Below are 21,924 nucleotides of genomic sequence, written 5' to 3'. Positions count from 1 at the left end.
AATAATATATAATGAAAATGCAATTAAAAATAGTTTTTTATTTTTTTTTAATGCAAAAATATTAAAAATGTGGTTTCTTAGAAGGTCTTGTTTGTTTTATAAATCGTTGATTTGTTACTTTAATTTATTAATGAATGCGTTTCTGACTTATTCATTTTAATATCACTGTATAATACCCTCCACAATTTTAAGAAGACTTACCTTCACCAATATCATATAGATTATATAAATATAAATATTTTTTCTACTCCAATAAATATTTTAAACTTTCACGAACAATCAATTTATTTTTATTTATGTTGAGAAGCTCTGCTATTATGAACGCACAATACAGTTACTAAATAAAGAGAATTACTTCACGATAATTTCGTTGCAACTGCCGCAAATTTGTTTATGATGCGAAAATTAATTAAAAATTTTGCATCACGTTCAACTTTTATCGCTGAACTCGCTTTGTTTTCACCTTAATTCGCTAATTATTTCACCAAACAAATGTTTCCCGTAAATGTGCACACATTTTAGTAACTTGTTAATTATAATTATCCCAACTCTACATTAATGTATTGTACTCAGTACTACTGACAAATAAATTTTAGTTGTGTAACAATAAATAACCCAACTAAAATATCTCCATCTACAAATTGTTATTTATTACTTTCCACTCTCAACATGTTTTTGTGTATATGTAATTTATTATTATACAAAGAAAAATTGAATTTATATATACATTTCAATTTTTTCACTGCGGTCGTATACCATTATTGCTTTGTTACTCAATTACGTATAACGTGAAATATTATTATGTAAAACGTACGACAAATTTTCCAGTGTTAGTTAAGAACGGTGTTGCGGATTCATCACGGTTCCTTTCAGCGATTCTACATTTATGATCTGCGCATGATTTGATAAATGTTCAATTTTCTCGCAGAGATTTCTCCGGGGAGTGTTTCTCATAAGATTATGCAACAGAGCACATACAATACACGCACTGTTGCATTTTTCTAGCGTAATATCTCACGGCCCACCTGACGTACAAAATGAATAATGATGAAGAAAAGTGTTACCTTTTCATATATGCATATGTATGTATGTACATATAAGTAAAAAACCTCCGAGCCAAAACGGTAAGTTGGCGATATAAAAAAGAGTCATCAACCTTACTTATATGGTTAATGAAAAGAATCAGTAGGCGTGGATGAGTCGCTGAGTAAATTGTCGCATATTGTATCACGGATATATATATATATATATATAGAAAATATTGGTAATGTATTTTCGTTGCAAAAAAATAAAATAAAAGTTTGATTTTACAATCTCTAGCAACATTTCATCTAGTAGAAGTGTTATCTTTAAATGCTCTTTTTTATTGATGGGATATGGTGTATATTTTTTCTGTAGATGACTTTCTTTATTTTTAATACATATAATACATAATATGCACAAGCTGTGATGATCCATCGAAATTATAATTATATAATAATCATAAATTCCGATATCCCAGACACTATAAAAATTAAAATAAATGGGATTCGAAGCTAGGTCTTTCAGGGCAATGGTCAGCTACTTATACCACTCGATCGTGCATTCCTATCGTATTTTCTTTGTTATTTCTATCGTATTATGGACACTGAATACTATTTTATGTAAGCATATACACAAAAAAAAACAAATCAAGGCACTGTTTATAAATTATAAAAATACATTTTAAAGCTACGTTGTATTTGGCGTAAATTTAATTTTATTTAAATATAGTGTACAGTAGACATTAATTTAATATTGCCTCTTATTGAATTTCGCTTAAATATTATATTATGTATTTATTTTATTAAATCAATAAAGAATCAGATTTTACATTATTTATGACGAAAAGTGCGTCATATCAAGTCTTGATTTACTTATTATCCAAGTATCAGTAAAAATAATGTATTTATATTACAATACACGAGTCTTTAATATGTATTTCAAATCAGAGACCGAAGTACCATTTATAGCCTTGTTTTTGAAGTATATTATTAGGGGGAAAATTCGCGGTACAACCTACCAATACCACATAAATCCGATAAACGAGAGTGAATTAAGTAGAAGCGTAGGCGATATATAATAAAAAGAACAAAAAGCAATTCAATGGAAAAAATACATCAATAAATAAATATTCTGGGATTTTATAAATATATTCCTCATTTTCAATGGAATGAATTAACATCAGAGTTTGTCGATTAGCAATAACATTAAAACCATGTTTAATAATTATATTTTAATTTAAAGTAAATATAGTTTTTTTAAGCTTAAATATAATAATTTTATTCAATATGATACACGAATAATATGTTTTATATTTTATGAAAAATAATTTCCAATATTATTGATTTAAGTTCATTCCTTTTTCTTTAGACTTTTAATGCTCTAGCTTTCGTATAAAAAATGTAATGTACCTTATTTTAGAAGATGTTAAAATTTTACATATATTATAAAAACATATAAAACCTTTGTGTAGCTAATAATGAATAGGTCAGATATTGTATGTTTTACAATTGTTTATAAATGATCGAAATAAAATTCGACTAAAATTTTATGTATATAGTATTGATTTAAGGATGCAAAACAGTAATCGTATTCCTTGAAATATAACGTTTTACAATTTTGAAGACTACACATACTTATATATAAAATAGCTTACACCAAGAAACTATTACTTAACAAGTTTTCTATCGCTTTAAAAATCAACAAACAAAACATATGTCGGTGCACAATATAAGTCGGTGACTAAAACCTAAAAGACTTAGGTTTAAATCATATATGTAAGCACGGTTTTTAAATTTCTATCGTATCTAGCGACTGTTACATAATTAAAATTTCATACCATGGAACGACGCAGACGAAAACAATGTTATTGGTACACTAGCGCCTGGCGACAGTGATTATTAATAAATTTGTGAAAAATTAAATCAAACGGAGACCGGACCACTACTTTCGATACACGATTAATCACATTTTTTTGTGCATCAATGTGACTTTCATACATCTCTATAAATCATTTAATTAATAATATAATTTCAATACAATATTACAAATTCCTAAGCTCATTGATTAACATCGTAATGAATAAGAAAAATAAAATTGTTTATAGTAATGCATATGATTGTATGCTGTAATAATAAATAAATAAAAGAAATGTCAGCAATTCAGAGACAGTCATAATAAAGATGTATAATAATTAAACAAAAGTAGTATAAATCAACATTTTTTTTATATTTTTAATAATCTCATGAAATATCAATGTTTTAAGTAACATTTCTACATATTGCTGTATATTATTAATTGTGCAAATTATAATTAATTTATATGATTACGTTTACACATTTATATTATATTATTAATAAATTAAAGTTCGTAGTACATCACCCACGTGATTAAAAATTCCAAAACAAAAAAATAAAAAATGAGGTGCCAGTATTAAAAAAATTAGGCGTGAAGCACTAAAGCAATGACACAAATATCCACGACACGTCTTAAGCAATTATTTTGGATTACAACTAGCAAAAGAGTAAATCTCAACGAGCTTAAGCGCCTTCTATCTTTCAATTAATTCTTTAATGCGTTTAATAAACTTTGCCAAAATATGTACAATAATCCCGCACAAAGTTTCAGACGAAGTTTGCTAACCTTTTAGCAACACCCGTCGTCTCTTCGTCTTTGAAAATTTCATTATAGATCGAATCTTAACTCGCAAGCTTCATCTATCCATACCTATCTATATCTAAATTATTATTGTATTACAATATATAGATACGTTTGAATAAATTTCACTTCCTGGTCGCCGGTTTTATCGGTTTGCGGTACAACACCTCCGCTACACTATATCTATCTCTAAGACCAGCTTCCGCATTGTGAAGCCTATAGGTTATAATGAACGCGCAAAAAGGACATGGAGAAATCGTTTACTTGCAGCTATATAGGCGATAAGCCCATCGCTGATTGTTCGCCAGGATAATGACAATGTAAACGCTAATTGACACCGGTCGACTGCCCCCGGCAGAAAACGTATTCGCATTTGCATACAGACACGTCCGTATATGAATCGATACCAGTTTTAATTAGAAAATTGCAATAATAACGGGATTTGATATTCTTGTATGGAAAAAATAATGCCAATTCAGATTATAGCGCGGGATGGTAATCCAGATGAATGAGCCAGAAAACATACTTGTGCAAGTATCCTAACACATATTTTATATTTTATTTTTTTTTATATGTAACACAATAACATATAAACTGTCACTAACAAAGTCTCATGATATTTAGATATTTTTAAATCGCCCTGTATTTTTATAAATTAAAATAAATGGTGAGGATTCTGTAATAAAAAATAAAATAAAAACAGATAATTGTGTTACATATATATCATTATAGCTTCTATTTTATTTAAATATTTTTGAGAATTTTATAAATAGTTCACTGAAAAATTAGTATTGTAGTTGCAATTCTTTATATGAATATTATAAATAAAATGTCTTATGCTTTAATAATTGCACAAGAGAACTATTTTTTAGTTTATTTTTATGAAATATAATATTTGAGCAGTTAATATTTTGAATTATGTAATTAAATAAACTTTCGCTTCGATAAATTACATATAAAATAATTTGTAAATAATTAAATAACGTGACAGTGAAATATTTTATACACTTCATAAAATTATAAAATACATCATCGACATCACATCGTTACGTTCAATTATACACCGATGCATAAAATTATCAAAGTTTTTAATCAATTTCCATAGAAGCTCAGCTACCGATTTTAATTAATTAAATTCAATCAAGCAACATACACACACGTACTATATAATACCTGTCGATAAACGAGCTAGTTCGATCTAAATTACCCGCCTCGCATATTCATAAGTGCAGCACGATAAAGCCATATTATTAAAGGCACGAGACTTTCTCATGGGTGTTGACATAATGGTTGCTCACTACGCTTCCGCGACTTTTGATTACATACCAATACCTATCCAAAGCATTGTTTTTCAGTTTATGATACATTCGTGATCCACATACGTGTGTGATCGTGTTATGATACAATCCGAGTAATGTAAGCGCTTTCGCGTGAGGTCACAGATGATTAAATGCCAATTTGTATGATGTCGTGTGCTGGCAAAGGAATTTTATAAGGACTTGTGTTGGATGAAATACTTGTGTCTTTGACCAGCCATAAAACGGTTGACGAACTGGTTTTTGATTGAAATAATGGAGTTTCATGAGCATGTGCATAAATATGAACAATGGAGATTATGTCCATGACTGCTGAATCGTACGAGAAAATTGCGTTTTTAATGAGATACAATCAACGAAATTGCTTGAATGTCTGTTGAGGTATTACCTTATGTTTTAAATAAAAAAAAATACTACTGTATATTTTATTTTCTAATAGGTTGTAATATAAGACATAATTATATATATTATCTTAATATCATGCTTTATAATGATGTATCGAATCTATGTAGATTTACAATATTTTCATACATTTTCTTAATATTTTTTAATTCACATGCATTGTCACATTTTAGTATATATTTTTTGCACTTCAACATTACTACAAATGAATATATTATATTATTATATAATAATACGTATTTTTTGCTCTCTTTTCATATATTATACATTATATTATCGCAGAATAACACTCTTTGAGAACGTAACAACGCCGCTAATGATGATGACCCGCTCTCGCGTCGGTCTATCTACATGTTAAACTTGCCGGTCATTTAGTGCCATTTTCCTTCCTATTTCCCATAGTGGAGAACAGATAACAATAAAATGGCTAACAACAACTTTTGAGAAAGCCAATCGAAATCATCAGGCAAACGGCAAGGAAGTTCGGCCCGTTCGAATAGGCGACGCCTTTTCTCACGCGCAACGACCTTAACTGTACGAATCATTATTTCCCTGGAATCACGTTAGGCTTTGATTGATAGGAAGGTAATAAACATGGGAAATGATATGTACGTATGTATGTATTTATCATGAATGAAATTCACAGTGTTTTGTACAGTAATAAAATTTAAATGTTCAGCATCAGTATACGCAAGTAAAAGTATTAGTAAACGCGAATAGAAGATTATTTTATTCTTTTTTCATATTCCATTCGAACAATAGCAATGTCTGATGTTTTATGGTTATGTTAAAATGTATTTAAAGAATTTTATTAGCACTTAAATATTTTCACCATAAGTTCAATTAACTGAAACCCATCATTCCGAGTTCATGATAAAATTAATAGCTGCTAATATAAAAACTTATATGTAAAAAGTTTATTCTAAATCTATTTTTTATGAACAATTTCATTACATAACAAAAATTCTATCACAAAAAAAATCGTAATTCAATAAACTAAACATGATTTTTAAAAGCCTGTATTTTTTAAGGTATTATTTTAATCAACGGTAAGTAGATGTTTGTTTTTAATTAAGGTGGTTAGTTAAATTTTTAATTAAATAAACAAGGAGAAAAACTGGTGTAATTCTGCCTTAAAAATAATTTCTCTATTAGGAATACATGATGTAAATAACATAAGACGTTCATATACATAGACTTCAGCTGGAGGTGGATATCGATATTAAAAAGATGTTATTATGAATTGTTCAAGATGAAAATTACCTACATAAAAACTTATCAAGATATATAAGATGTTTCAGCTTAAAATAAATCCAGAAGAAGACTCAAACACGAGTTGTAACGAGCCAGGATGGTCACAATCCTCAGCAGTTATGAAGTGATTTTAAAAAGTAAGTTAAATTATGACCTAATTTTATATTAACAATAACAATAATACAATCACATATAATCCTATGAACAGCACTGTATAAATAATATCAAATTTTATGGCAATGTTTCTAACCAAATATTATTATTGTTGTTAACAGTTTTATTTAAAAACCCCTAGCTTTTTATTTAATAAATATAAATTAGGTAATAAATGTTTGTGGCTTTATAATGGAAATTTTACCAAATAATGTTTAAGGTTTGAGAACTCTAGGGGGTGTGAAACGCTAAGCAGAATCTAGTTAATTTTATTAGATTATATTACAATTGTGACCGACGATAAATAGTGACATGTTTTCTCCGAGCGGTGGTGGAGGAGCTGGCGCATGGATGATGTACAGCGGAAATTGATCCATCTCTGCTACGGTGGCGCTCGTATTGAGTTTCTCTCGAGATGTGAGCGCCCATGACAGTACGTTGCCACGGGCGGCGGGCGTCTGCTGGTTTTGTGACTGCCCTCTTCTCATCGGAGTCCAGGTTTAAATATCCAGGGCTGCAAAGCTTGCTGACCAATCACAATCATGAAGCGATTATCCAGCTTCGTTTTTTTAGAACAGCGAAATAGGTATACGGCTTTAAAAAGCGACATTTGCTTGATGGGCATTATCCAAGGTCGTATACTGTAACGGGAATCTTGTGGTTCCGGTGATTTATTATATTCGTGACCGTTTTGCAACAAAGAAATATTTTTTTCAATGACAGTAAGAACACTTGCGTTATATTTTTTCTGGTCGTAACGAAGGCTTTTGTGTGGTCCATCTATTACGCTAATATCTTGTTTCTCTGTTTATCGATGATCATTTTGGTCACAGTAAATTGACGCAAGTTTTGAGAATAAGACGCTTTCAAACGTGTGTGATCACCACAAATGCTAATATCTAAGAATCATATATAGCCAATAATATAATAAGATTAACCATAAAAATAAATAAAAAATACAGCAGTATATTTAATACATTACTTTAACAAAAAAAAATATTTTATACGTTGCGAGTTTTTTTACGATAAATGTAGTTTTTTTAATTATAATCTGAGTAAGTATTTTAAATTTAAATCTAAAAACTGTATATAATAATTTATCATAATCGATACAACTTATATTTATCATTTAACTGATAAACAGTATTTTAAAAAAAAAAGCTTTTCATTAACTATACTAAATAGTGTTAATAAACTTATTCTATTTATTTATATATTTTTTAAATCTTTGGTTGAAACCTGATAGCCGTAAGCCCAATGCGTTACAACGGAATAGATCTGTACCAACTAGCTAAGTCAATCAGGCATTTACCACCAGACTGAAAATCTGAGAATCGAATGAAATAGAATGACATTTATATTATTAATTATTTATAAATAAATGATTATGTGTAATATCATTTACAACAAATTGATATCACTGCAGCTGAGACAGGTTTTTAATAGGCTCGAACCCGCAACCTTAGAGTTATTAGTCTGAGACATTACTGACTGGGCTATGTCGTCCTTATTTGTTTTTATTGTTTTATTTAATTTAAATTAAAATATAAAGAGAAAATCTCAGTTGTATTTTATATCATTAGATATTACATTTATTTATATTTTTTTTAAATAAACATTATTTTAATTGAATCATTAAAATTATCGATGTTTAAAATAGGATATTTTTTGAATAGGCAAATGTCAAAAAAGCTATATTATTTTATTAATAATAATATTGATGTATAATTGTTATAAAAGTAGCAAAAATAAAAATCTAATTTGCTTATAAAAATATTCAAAATATACAAGAATCTTGTTTTAGAAAATATATTCATAAAAAAGAGAACGTCATGATGCAGAAAAATGCTAAAGATGAGTTATTTATTTATGATGTTGACACCTTTCTCTTAGAAAAAGTTAAATTAAGGATATTAAATGATGACCCGGAAATATTGCTTTTTAAAATTCATTATTTTTAGATATATTATACATCGTGAATGCAAATAAAATTATACAGAATAAAAAAAACAATACCTCTTGACTAAATTAATATTAATAAAAATATTATAGAAACATCTACTTGTAGCTGTTGGTTATTACTTGCTGTAGCACATTAGGCTTTGGGCTAATGCCTGTCATGTTACAACGTACAATTACAAGCAATAATAATAATCTATTAACTGCATAAGCTTAATATTGTGTTTCAAATTATTCTTTTCTTTGAGCTTAAGTTTTGTTCAATAGACATCGATGAGTGAGCATATCACAAACCCTTAAATTCTTGAAAAAAATTATGTTCCTCAATACTAAATTAAATGATATCACTAATAATCTAACTACAAAATGTGTTAATTGTATTAGCGTTTTGATATTATGTATGTTATTAAATAAAAATAAGCACATGCAACCATTTTTTTAACCAACAGGTGTACTACGAGTGTCTTAAAAACGTCAAATTATCAAAATTTTACGGATCATTATTGTATTATTATACTATAATTTATGCTAATCATAAAGCTGCATAGAAAGTTTTCTATCGTTGACGGCTTAATTTTCCATGTTTTCTAACACCATAAATCAAACCCGAATTTTTCGGTGTCTATGTCCTTGTTTGCCTAGATTTACTGGGCCCGGTCGTAAATTTGTCAACCCATCGTATCAACCGGAGGCTGTGATCGCGATCAAGATAAAATAATCTCGACATAGACCTTGAAATGGAAAAAGTGTGTCGGCGCTTTGGGCATATCTACTTTTCCTTTCGCGGCTACACCCATCGCACGTTAACGTTCACTTTCACTAATACGAACAACCAACAACCGCACAAATCGTATATAATACATATATAAGTTCAACCGGTCGGAAGGTTTGCCTTAATCGATTTTTAAAAAATCGTATTGATCGAGATTAATTAATGAAGATTGAAGATCGAACATTCGTAATTATTATTGAATTTATAAAACATATCTGTATATAGATGCGTATCTGATGAATGGAAGAAAAGTAAAAATAATGTTTATCTAATCTCAGCAAAATATACAGATTCATGTCTAAAATATTAATGATTCGCTACTTACTATAAAGAAGATGTATGTTTTTTTATTTATATTTTTTTAAATTAATAAATAGGTTTATTATGAAAATAATTTAATTAATTTAATACAATTAAATAATCTAATTTAATAAATTATGAAAAATATTATATATTAAGGGAAATTCAACAAAGTGAAAACTTGTATTGATTACTTTGAATTTACAGATTCCACTCCTCAATTTATTCGTTCGAAAACTGAATTGATCTACAATTAATCGCTTCGAACTAATTCCGACTGAGCGAATTCGATTGTCTCAAAATTTATATCCTAATTTCGGTTTAATTGCGTTAAGTCCGTAGTTAGCAGCAGCTGATTAAAATCGACTGATTGTTTTAATCTCGAACGAGAGTTTAACCGAGCGTTAACTGGAAGACACAGCGATCAATTATATCCACCGGTTACTGTATTTTCTCGTACATTTAATTGAATAAACATAATACGAACAGCGCGTGCATTAATGGCACTTTCTTAATCTCAAACTTATTGGTTCAAGTTTAATGTAAACACGCCTTGTTTGGCGCGAGCACATAAATCAATACGAAACCACACATCGACAAAAAAACCTAACCGACTGCTTTCTTTTTCGATAGAGGAGAACGCCCTGATGCTGCGAGTCATCGAGATGTGGGTCAACGACTCATCTGGCGACTGTTTGTCCCTTGTCAAATAAAAAAACACACCTGACCCTGACGGCCAAAAATTGACCTCAGCTAGCTTTGCCCGGCCTTTGCATAAACCAAGATTCACTTTCGTCGGGCGTCACTTTCCCTCGAATAAACACGGTTCAAAAATAACCGTATGTAATTATCATTGTAGTGAGTGTATAGGTTTATTTTTAAAAGCGTCGAGATGAAAGGCGAAAGATTTGACTTTCTTTTTGCAGAGACTCGCCCATACAACTAACCGAGCGAGACATTGTCGGTGAATTGCTTTATTCTTCAACGGTTGCAGTAATACACTTTCATCGTATGATGTATGGTGACAATGCTCAATAAAACTTGAATTGACTGTAAACGTAAATACGAGCTTGTGAAAATTTAATAAAAAAAAGGGAAAATTGCATTGTATGTTACAAAGAAACGCGTAATATTTAATACAAATTTTTTATTGTCTTGTGATTTATTACAGACGTTTTTATTGCTAAAGAACCATTTTAACGATGAAGTAACGAAGCATTACAATAGTTAGATAAAACATATACATAATAATAAAATAAAATGTTATTGGATCTCTACATACATAATTAAATACTAGAAATAAAATAACTCAATCGTTATTTAAAGATAATTTCAGGCATTAATACAAAAATATGTATGTAAATATACCATTAAATTTAAATCCATTGTCTATCAAAACATTTCTAGCTCAAAAATGATATCGTATTTAATACAAAAAAGCAAGATAATTTCAAAGAAATTTTTACAGAAACATTTATGGAAATGGAAGTAAGAATTTCTTAAGCATTTCCTTCCATCTGTCCATCTTTTGAGTAATTTTATAGGATGAATATTAACGCCAGTTGCCAGCTGGTATCAAATAAACGTCACAATTACACTTTTTATACATAAATTCTAATATAAAGGTTTCAGAAACACAATCAATATGATTGTATACAATTTTTACAATCATTTAGCAAAAGTTAATATATCATGGTTAATTTATTTGAGTTACTTTTGAATTTGCCATTTTAGTTAATACGACTAAATAATCTAAATGTGAACATTTTTTACAAATATACCGTTTTTAGTTGTAACCTATTGCGTTAAAACGACGTAACATCTGAGGTTTTTTAATTTGGTAACCATTTGAATAGCTTTGTTCACATTTTATTGAGATCGTAATTTATACTACAAATAAAAAAAAAATTATGTATATATTGAAACCACTAATATGTATTTAATAGCTTCGTATTTTACAAAAAAATAAATACCTTGCTAACTAGTCAATAGTCGAAAATTTACAATTTATGATGTAAAATTATTTATATAACATAACGATTGCGTGCGGTCAATAGTTTTAATTGAATTGTTATTGTCCAAAAATGTTGTTATCTCACACAAATTGTCAAGAATTTCTCTCACTCAATCGGAAAATTTCTTATTTTCAAACAGAAAAAAACACGCATTTTTAGATAGAGATATAAAAATCGAAAGTGTGCGTTTTTTACTCACAACACAACTATGAAGACCGATTATAGCAAACGATAGATAAAACACGGGAAAAATCTGCAGTAATATAATAATAAAGGCGAGGTTATATTATAATCATAATGGAAGAAGCGCGTGTAAAAAATTCACACGGTTTCACTTTTATTTATGTCTTTGTCGGCTTATGATCTGTCTCGAATGGGAAGACCTTAGCATTGTTTACATCATATCTATTGGCAAAAATGCAACAACACATAATTTTGGTTACGAAACGACCGTTGAACTATTCGATAAATTTAACTATAATTGCAAAGCGTCCTAAATCAAATTATGAGAAATTTAGGCGAATTTCTAAACGCGTAATAATAAAGCAGGGTAGTAAAAACTTGTTTTGAAAACAACGTATAAAAACGTGCTTAGTAGTTTCGCAAAATTTCACCGATGCAGTTCGATGACATTCGACGACAGTTGCATCATTCGAAAGATATTCGGTTATCTCAGGAGAAAGGTTAAACACGCACACATATTTTCTAAGCTTATATATAAAGTTTTTTATTCAAGCAATCTAATGGCGAATATTGTTTATGCCGAAAGCGTTGAAAGTTGCTGTGTTTTTGTATTTTATATTTAACGATAAATAATGAGCCTTTTAAAATAAACGATCAAATATATCAATTTATTTTTTTAATTATACTAAATTTTCCTTGTTGAATTATTTTTTTTATAATATCCTAAACTTTTATTACAATACAATTATCATTCACAGGGACGCCAAAAGCAAACCCGGGCCTTGGAAAAACAATGATTCCGAGCCTCGTGACAAAAACGGCATTATATATATTTATTTTTTAAAATCGTAATATAATTTCTTGAATAAATATTAATAGGTACAGTTAACTCTTTCTATGCTACAAATAAATATAAAAATTAATCACTGTTGCGACATATTTTTTAAAATCATATTTTATGCGAAATATTTAATTAGGCATTTTAAAATATTAAAAATATCTACTCTTAATATTTATCTGATAATTAGTCGTGTTTTCTTTGCTGCTTAGTGCTGCCATATAGTGAACTTTCAGTTCAGTTCAAAAGTAATGAAATCGTGCAATTTCAGTGAAAACCCTCAATTATCAAGCGTTTATATTAATACTTTTTACAACAATATTACGAGTGAGAATCAAATAAAGCACACCAAAAAAAGAATTTTGACTAATAGGAGAGCGCAAAAAACAATTATCCCTTCTCAGAAGTCAAAAATCCACGTCAAAAGCAATAAAATCGTGTCGGCGCCGTCGCAGTGGGAACGCTCGTTGCCGAGCTCGGCAACGAGCGTTCCCACTGCGACGGCGCCGACACAATTTTATTGCTTTTGACGTGAATTTTTGCCTTCTGAGAAGTGATAATTGTTTTTGCGCTCTCCTATTGACCAAAATTCGGTTTGAATATACTTTGATCAGCCCTCTTACACTAGAAGTACAAATTAATATCGGTAAGGATAGCTATCATATTTTAAAAATAGTGTATTATCTAAATGCAGACAAACTATGAAGCAATATATGAGATGCAATGTCTGTCTTTACTTATACCTCCACTTATTTTCCCCTAAGAGATGATTCGGCTAAGTTTGAATTTTGAGCTTGACCTAATGAAAGTTCTAAAACTATAATTAATTTCAGAACTTTCATTAGGTTAGGTTTGGGTTTGAACAGCAAATGGACGTCTTGCAACTGGCAAATTGAGTCTTATAAACATATTTTCACCTATCAATTAAATTATATTTACACTAGTAGAAATATATATCTACTAGTGCAAAATGTATTTAGACGTTACAAGTGAAAATATAACTTTACAAAAAATACACATTCACTAACATTTATACATCGGATGTAAGTAAATAATGAAATTACTACATAAAGAAAAGTTGAACTCATATAATTTTACTAGCACCTGTCAGATGATTTATATTTTCACTGGTAAAAATATATATCTACTGGCGAAAATATACTCCGATACGATTTTACTGAAATGACATATTTAAAAAAATATTTTCGGAATAGATTCGAGACTGAACTTTTAGGAATAACCAAATAAAACTGTATGTTTTATTTATTTATTTTGCTGCATTAAATTCAGTTAGAAAATTACAGATAACACAGTCTATATAAACATTTAATTTATACAATTCAGCTGGTGCTATTGTTTATTTTTTCAGATCGAATACCTATATTTACTGCTGTTGAATATTTCCTCTCACGTCTAATATTTTCGTTTCAAAACCAATTAAAAATCCAAGAATTCTAAAACGTAAAATGGCAATTTTATACTATTTTTTTGTAAAGTTATATGTTAGGTTTTAGTAGCTTCATTTTAATAACAAATCAAAAATATTCTAGGATCTGTTAACTACTCGATAATAAATAAACAACGAACTTAATCGTATGAATCAACTGTCAATTATTTACTGATAATCCTTATAAATGGATATTTAACTAATATATGTATTAAAAATATACGGATTGATAAATATAAAATTTTACAAAAATAGTAGTCGGATGCATTAATATTTAAAATCTCTAGACTACAATTGAATTTATATACGATAAGATTCAACCACTTACAAATTTGTCAAAAATATGTAACTTGATATATCAAGTTTATACTTGATATACCTGAAAAAACAGAATAATTACTTCATAAAACATTTAGTTAATATGAATAAACTCAGCATAAAACACAGTCTGAAATCTTAAGAATCGAATACGTAAAAACATTCAGCTTATATTTAACAAAGAAATAAACAGCCAGAAAATAGGTAGTATACAATAAATTTTTATTAAGTTTGAAGACTAACTTAATAATATTAAATGAATCGATTATGGGAACCTGATACAAAGTCAGTAATCTGATTTACAATATTGTAAAACATATAAATTCCTAAGTTTGTAATTTTAAATGTATTTTAAAAATATTTTTTAAAAGACATTTATTACATTATAAAAAGTGATTATATGTGAGTGTAAACAGAATATAAACTTACCATTTGTGTAGCAAAATACGGAGGGTCTAGGCCCCCGCCCGGGGGGCGCAACATTGCAGCGCTAACTGCCGCCATCTAACGATCCTTGTCCTTCCAGCGTACCATTTCTAAAAAAAAGTACAATTAATTTTTTTTAAATCAAATTACTAACATACAAGAAAGTAATCGAAACATTATTCAAAGTAACATAAATAAGAGTTACATCACAATCTCCAATCGAAGTTATACATTATTATTATTGAAGCATACACAACTTTCATCGCATTCATCATCTACAGTATAATTACCAACTAAACAAACATACAAAATCAATAATCTAAACATTGGAGACTGTCAAACACCCCTACATTTACTATGCACCATCATCATCAATTATCAACGGAACGCCTACGCTCGACCAAACAAACTTTCCGACTGTATCCTCTTCCTTGTCCATTGTCTGGCGAAGAAAGTATAAATTATGAATAAAACAACAGGTTTTATTGTACACCCATACAAAAAAAACAATCGTGAGACAGCTATCTACAAGTGTTATTAAAAAAAATGATTATAACCTAAGCCCTAAGACACACCAAGAATACATCTTCTTTTTTTCATTTCACGCTCGTAACTTATCGATTTTTCCTGTCGTCGATCTGACTGCAATCAATTTGTTCCCTTAAGAATAGGTGCCGGTATATTACACAAAAGGTCAGGGTCGCTTTCGTAAATGTGCCGCTATCGTATATTATAATAATTTAATAACCGAGACAACGGATTATGAGATAACCTCAGAACGGTCACGATCAGTTCCGCTCACAATGGTCATTATTACGATCATTCGTTTGATAGTGCTGTACGAAATTTCGTTTGGATAAACCTTGACCTTTAATGTCATTGTAAAGGCTTTGTGTCGCATTGCGAGTGTTTTTAATTAAAATTCCTTTAGCATGGCCGTATGAGAAAATCTGTTTTTTGTTTGTAATGTTACATTAAATTGCTACCGTAATATATTCCAAAAATCCTACTGAAATATATTTTTGAAATTATATTTATATTTAAAGTAGGTAAATGGCTTTAAAGCTTGATGGCTGTGTCCCGAAATCATAATGAACTAAATTTCAAATTAAAATCATATCAAAGTATACATATATATTTCAAGCAAAGACAAAGATATATAAGCCTTAATTTTACATTTTACCTACACATTCTATAAAGTGCTCACACAAAAAACATCAAACATCGAGCATAATAATTTAATATACATATGTTATATCATATTAAAACTACTGCTATTACTTACGCCATTAGAAAATCAGAGATATAATATTATATGTAAATATAACATAAAAATGTAAAAATAAAACAAGGCTTATCAAACACTAATGTACAGTGTTGTATTTGCCATAAATATAATATCACTCAATTTAAGTATAAATTAGATGGTGATTTAAAACATTTTACGCTTCGTCTCATCTCGATGTTTCTGATTTTTAAAGTATATTTTATAAAAATATTAAAAAAACTATAAATTTTACATTTTTTATTAAATTAGAATAATAAACATAGTACAAGTTGAATTTATTTAAAATAAGTTAAGGCTCTGGCTTTTTCGAAGGTAATGATGCCATGCTTATCACATAATAAATTCGACGATAAGTAAAATATATGTAATGAAAAAAAAATATAACACATATAAATTTAATTATTTATTGTAAGTAACTGGTGTAATGTGTGAAACTTATGTCGTCAAAAAAATATTAAATAACTTTAACTTATTTTTTGACGACAATATATATAGTAAATATTTGTGTAGAATAATCGTCATGATTTTTGAAAATCACAAGGTTTCACAAATAGTGTAAAATAATCTTTATTAATCAAATCAATTTAGCAAATACTATAAATCAAAAATTTTGTAATAATAAAAGTTGATTATTCTACACAAAATTTGAGAAATTTCACTTTAAGAACTTATTATTTTAATCTACATCACAAACACTAACTTAAATTCATATGTATTATTTTAATCATCAATAATTAAAACCTTACTAATTTATATAAAAATAGTTTAAAGGTGAGGTGAGTCAATGTTTAAAGGTGAGACTTAACTTGGAGTTTACAAGCTTAAAATGTCATCAGAAAGTAATTTTTATGTGCTTAAAATTAAATGTAAACAAATATTTTTATTTGCATTAGGCATTAGTTTAATGTGCAATACATTTTTTATTATATAATATTATTTACATAATTATTTATTACATTATATATGAATTACACATTAGCTCATTTAATTAATTATTTGCAAAGCATTTGCTCAACCTTTATGGCACATCCAAACAATTTCCCACAGACCTTTGAGTCGAAAAGTTTCGTTAATCGCTCGAGATTCTCGTGAGACGAAGCAGCCGTTGTTTCTTAACGTTTCAATACATTCTGTACCATACAGTTTATTTCTGTGCTTTCAAATTCAGGCACTCAATAGTCAATATCCATTATAGGCACCAAACCTACACGTGTGTACATTATTGTATTTAACCAAGAATAATACGCGCGTTGGACTGTTGTTGATTTAACAGTGCTCTCGATACATACACACGTTTAGGGACAAAAGAAAATTCGTGGTACCTAGAAACAAGTTCACTAGAGCTTTGACCCTTTAGTGTTTGGTTTAAAAATACATAACGGCGTCGACTCTAAACCAACAAATAGAGATGTCAGTACCTTTAAAGTAAATTATTAAATAGTGTTGTTAATCTGAAAGTCCAATTACGTACACATGAACATTGAATCAAATTGAAATTGTGTTTTAGTACTTTATGTGCGTTTTATCTACTGTAAGAATCTCTTCATTCAGAGTCAGTCACGACGAAAGCGATTTTTTTCTATAATTTATATCGCAAGCGACCGCAACCGCACAAAGAAGGATTTTCATCCAACATAAAAGGTCATTTTAACGTAAAATTATTTATCAAACATCCGTGAGAGCTATATAGAAGATGAAATGTAGTATATAAACATTCTCAGCGAAGCTTTTAATTGCCGTAAAAAATATAAAACGGATATGTCGTCATTGCAAACACAGGAAGCAAACGGTTATAGTGACGTATCAGACTGGTTTGCTGAGACTCACTGTTTTTTGCCATCTTCGTCTTATTCCTTCGAAGCAATACAGGATTAAATGTTTTTGACCTCTCTATACATCAAGATTGTCGTATAATTCGCTTTTAATAGCCAGTACCGTTTAACAAAATAGGCCTGTTGCGTAATGCCACTATTTGTAAATAATGATCCCGTGTTATTTATCCATGCCGTAATTTAGAATAATAAAAGAACAGCAGTTTTTTCTCTTAAGTAATGTCATTGATCCATGGTATATTTGCCAAAAATGTAAAGACACGCTCTGATTATTTTCAAGCAGTGCTTAATGCGGAACTGGAAATGTAAGAATTTAATAATGAAAAAATAAAGCGTGTTGTACAAAATAAATCAATCTACAGTTTTTACTAAAATAAAAATATATGATTAATTATAAAACTAGCTGTGCATTTAAAACATTTTATATATCTTATTCATTTAATTATTTATTATGTCATAGCAGCATGTATTACAACTGGGTAAACACAATCAATAACTACTAAGTAAGTAGTGAAATACCAGACTCATATGAATGTCTGTAAATCATAAATTATGAACATGATTGATTTAAATTAATAATTATAATATTCTATCGTAAATTAAAAAATGTTTAATGCTTTATCAGAATTAAAATTATATGATAATAACTAATATCGATCTACTAAACACGAATGAAATTAAAAAGCACTTGGGTGAGATGAGATTCAAACCTAGGTGTTTCATGAATTAGTCACAGACTTAATATATTAAAAACTTATGTATTGTTACCTTTACTATTTATTTTTAAGAAATACATTATCAAATCCATGGATAAGATTTTGTATGTTTATATTTTTTTATACGTTTCAATGAATTTTTGTTTTTCAGTGAATATATATTTTACCAGTAATAATTTAATTAAACAATTGCCTTTTAATTACACTGTCAGTATCAATATCAGTGAAACTGTATTGTAACGCGTACATTCGAAACAGTTTAGCATTATTAGGTGTAAGTAAAGTGTAAAATTCAATTTAATAGTTGCGAAACATCCATATGCTGTATAAACCCAAACATAACTTACCCAAATTTACTAAAACCAGAAAGGCTTAATAAAAGTTCAAAAACTACAGTTAATTTTGAACTTTGTTTATTTTAAGTAAAGCTTGATTAATTTGTTTAAGTTAGGTTTGGGTTTTATACTATATGTGTTCTATTTTTATAATCGAAATTTGCTGATGGTATGAGACTATATTATTTTTTTTTTTAATGCAGGAAAATTAATGTTTCCTGTTTTTCAAAAGAGCAGCGTATAATTTCACTACCACCTGTCAGTGAAATTATATTTTTACTAGTAAAAATATGTATTTAACAGTAAAAATGTGTTTCGATATGATCTCAATGAAATTATAGTGAAAATATATTATCAATAGTAATACGCATTCATTGTAGCATATATACTGTTATAAATTGTGGTTCTTGATGAATCCCACCAATGCGATGTTGTTTTGCGAGTCCATTGCTGAAGGTTTAGAGCAGGCGCGTACGGTGAGATACATTCCATTTCGCTCGCTCGCGTATTAAGTGACGAGAGTGAGTGAGAAGTGGGCGTGTGTTACATGCGTTCCGCACGCCCTTATCTCTCACTCACTCTCGTCACTTAAAACGCTAGCGAGCGAAATGGAATATGTCTCACCGTACGCGCTTAGCTTTAAAATAGAGTTTTAGGTTTTTTGGAAGGATCTTTGTCTAAAAATAAATATGGAGCGCTTGTTGCTGATCAAAACAAAATAAAAGAAGAGCAATAATCTTATATATATATTTATAACAATACTATATATACTTTCTATGAATCGGTACACATAAAATTGAATAATTATTTGTACTGATTGAAAAAAGCAACTCATTAAAATTAATTTTATTAAAAAAATAAGCTTAGTTGTTCAATTCATAATGAGTTTTTTCTCGAAAGAAATAATTTGCCCGAAAACAGTAAGATAGTACTCAATGACAAATCGATTTATATGTAAAAATATGCTGATTAAAAATAAATCATATAACTATAAATACTTGGTTATAGAACATTATGAAAATAATAAAAATATATAATTTAGAAAATAAATACTAAGCGCTTCTCTATGACAACTTTTCAAATAAATTCATATTTTATAACAAAAATGCTTATAAATAATATTTTGGCTAAGTTTTGTAAAGTAATACAAATGTTTAAAACATTTATAGAAATAAAGAAAATTTTATTATTTTAAATTAAAAAAATATCTATGATCTTCGACTTATTTTACTTATACTGCTATTTTATTATATTACTTTTTTTCTTACAAATTTAAGATTATTACTAACACTATAATTTAATGCTATACTTATTAACTGCATAAGAAAATAATATTTTTTTTTATATAATACATGCACAGGCGAAAGAAAACACCTGTCTACATATATGTTTAATAATAGCCATTATATATTTTACATTAATATATTATCTATAACAATGCTTATTATTATTACAAATAAATTTTATTATAATATTATAGAGTATTAACACAAATTATTGCATAATGTTCTAAGGCTCTTGACGATGTATCAGACCATGTAATGTCGCTCAGAATCTCTTCACGTGGAAAATTTCACAAAGAGATTCCTCTAACTTGCGCATAGATGTTCTCGATATTAAACCGTGTCTGGAAAATTATACCTTAAATTATATAACTACTAAAGAATAAAAACAATATATCACTGTTTTAATTAAACTCTTATCGCATCATTCAAAGCAATAAGACGAGAACTAATGTGCATTGAAAAAATATTGTATTAAAATCAAGGCCGCGGGTTGCAATCGGCAGTGTCCATTAACTTTTTTACTTTGCTCTTGATTGACACCAGTCCTTGTGTTTCTCGATATAAAAAATCAGAGTAAAAAACGTTAAAAGAAGACGTACGAACTTTCGAATTAATTATTATTCGCGTCGGTATTGAGCCGTTTCGCAATTCGATACTCGATTATGTCGTAACGCCGAGATGAGACGGTTAACTGGTACATGTGTCGACAATGGGTTAACTGGCACATGAAACGACCGCAGTGCTTCTAATTCGATGTAATTAGTAATATTTGGAGTATGCGAATCGAAAACCGCCAATCGAAATTGTAACGAACGCAAAAAGCTCGACTTTCATCGGGAAGCTCTCATGACGAATTTCGACCGCGTCCGCTTTCTAACCATAAAAAGTCAACTCTTTTATGATTTATTCAATCGCTTCTTAGTTCTTGTTTTTTTTTATTTCGTTTAATGCCTCTCGGACACGTCACACGTGAATCGTTTCCCATTATATCCGCGAAAAAGTGCGGATGCTTATTATTTAATTTTTTACAATGCGGCAATTACGACTTCCTACTGCCAAATATATTAAATACAAAGATTTGTGTGTAATCTTAAATTAAGTGTTTTCGATTTTACTTTTTGCTATTAATAGAAATCTATACATTCAAGGCTGTCTTTATATCTATGTAAACAACTATTTAATAAAATATATTTAAAGTAATTATGCAATAAATAATACTTAATCATGTACTAGCGATATTTGAAAAGAAACTATATTAAACATAAAAAATATTACTTTTTCATTTTAAATTAGAACTACTTCTTTATACTTTAAAAAGTACTCTTTCATATATGCTTTAATGTAATCAATATAAACCGCACAGCATTAAGTGAGTCTAAACAAGTTTATTGATGTTAACATAATAA

At 28.7% G+C, this 21,924-nt stretch overlaps 1 protein-coding gene across 2 annotated transcripts in view; it reads right to left on the bottom strand.

Annotated features, from left to right (window-relative positions):
* RhoGEF64C (Rho guanine nucleotide exchange factor at 64C) overlaps window positions 1-21,924 on the bottom strand; it is a 169,653-nt gene that overhangs the window by 23,455 nt on the left and 124,274 nt on the right. For both annotated transcript variants that reach the window (XM_088195518.1, XM_088195519.1), the window contains one exon: window positions 15,065-15,171. In XM_088195518.1, the coding sequence (XP_088051644.1) occupies window positions 15,065-15,139 (75 nt within the window). In that variant the 5' untranslated portion in view covers window positions 15,140-15,171. The remainder of the gene's footprint in view (window positions 1-15,064; window positions 15,172-21,924) is intronic.

Source organism: Plectrocnemia conspersa, unplaced genomic scaffold (assembly GCF_051122295.1).
Source record: "Plectrocnemia conspersa isolate PC_06_02 unplaced genomic scaffold, ASM5112229v1 ptg000010l, whole genome shotgun sequence".
Taxonomy (NCBI): domain Eukaryota; kingdom Metazoa; phylum Arthropoda; class Insecta; order Trichoptera; family Polycentropodidae; genus Plectrocnemia; species Plectrocnemia conspersa.
The sequence above is the reverse complement of the archived record's forward strand: the minus strand, read 5'-3'. Positions and strand labels throughout refer to the sequence as shown.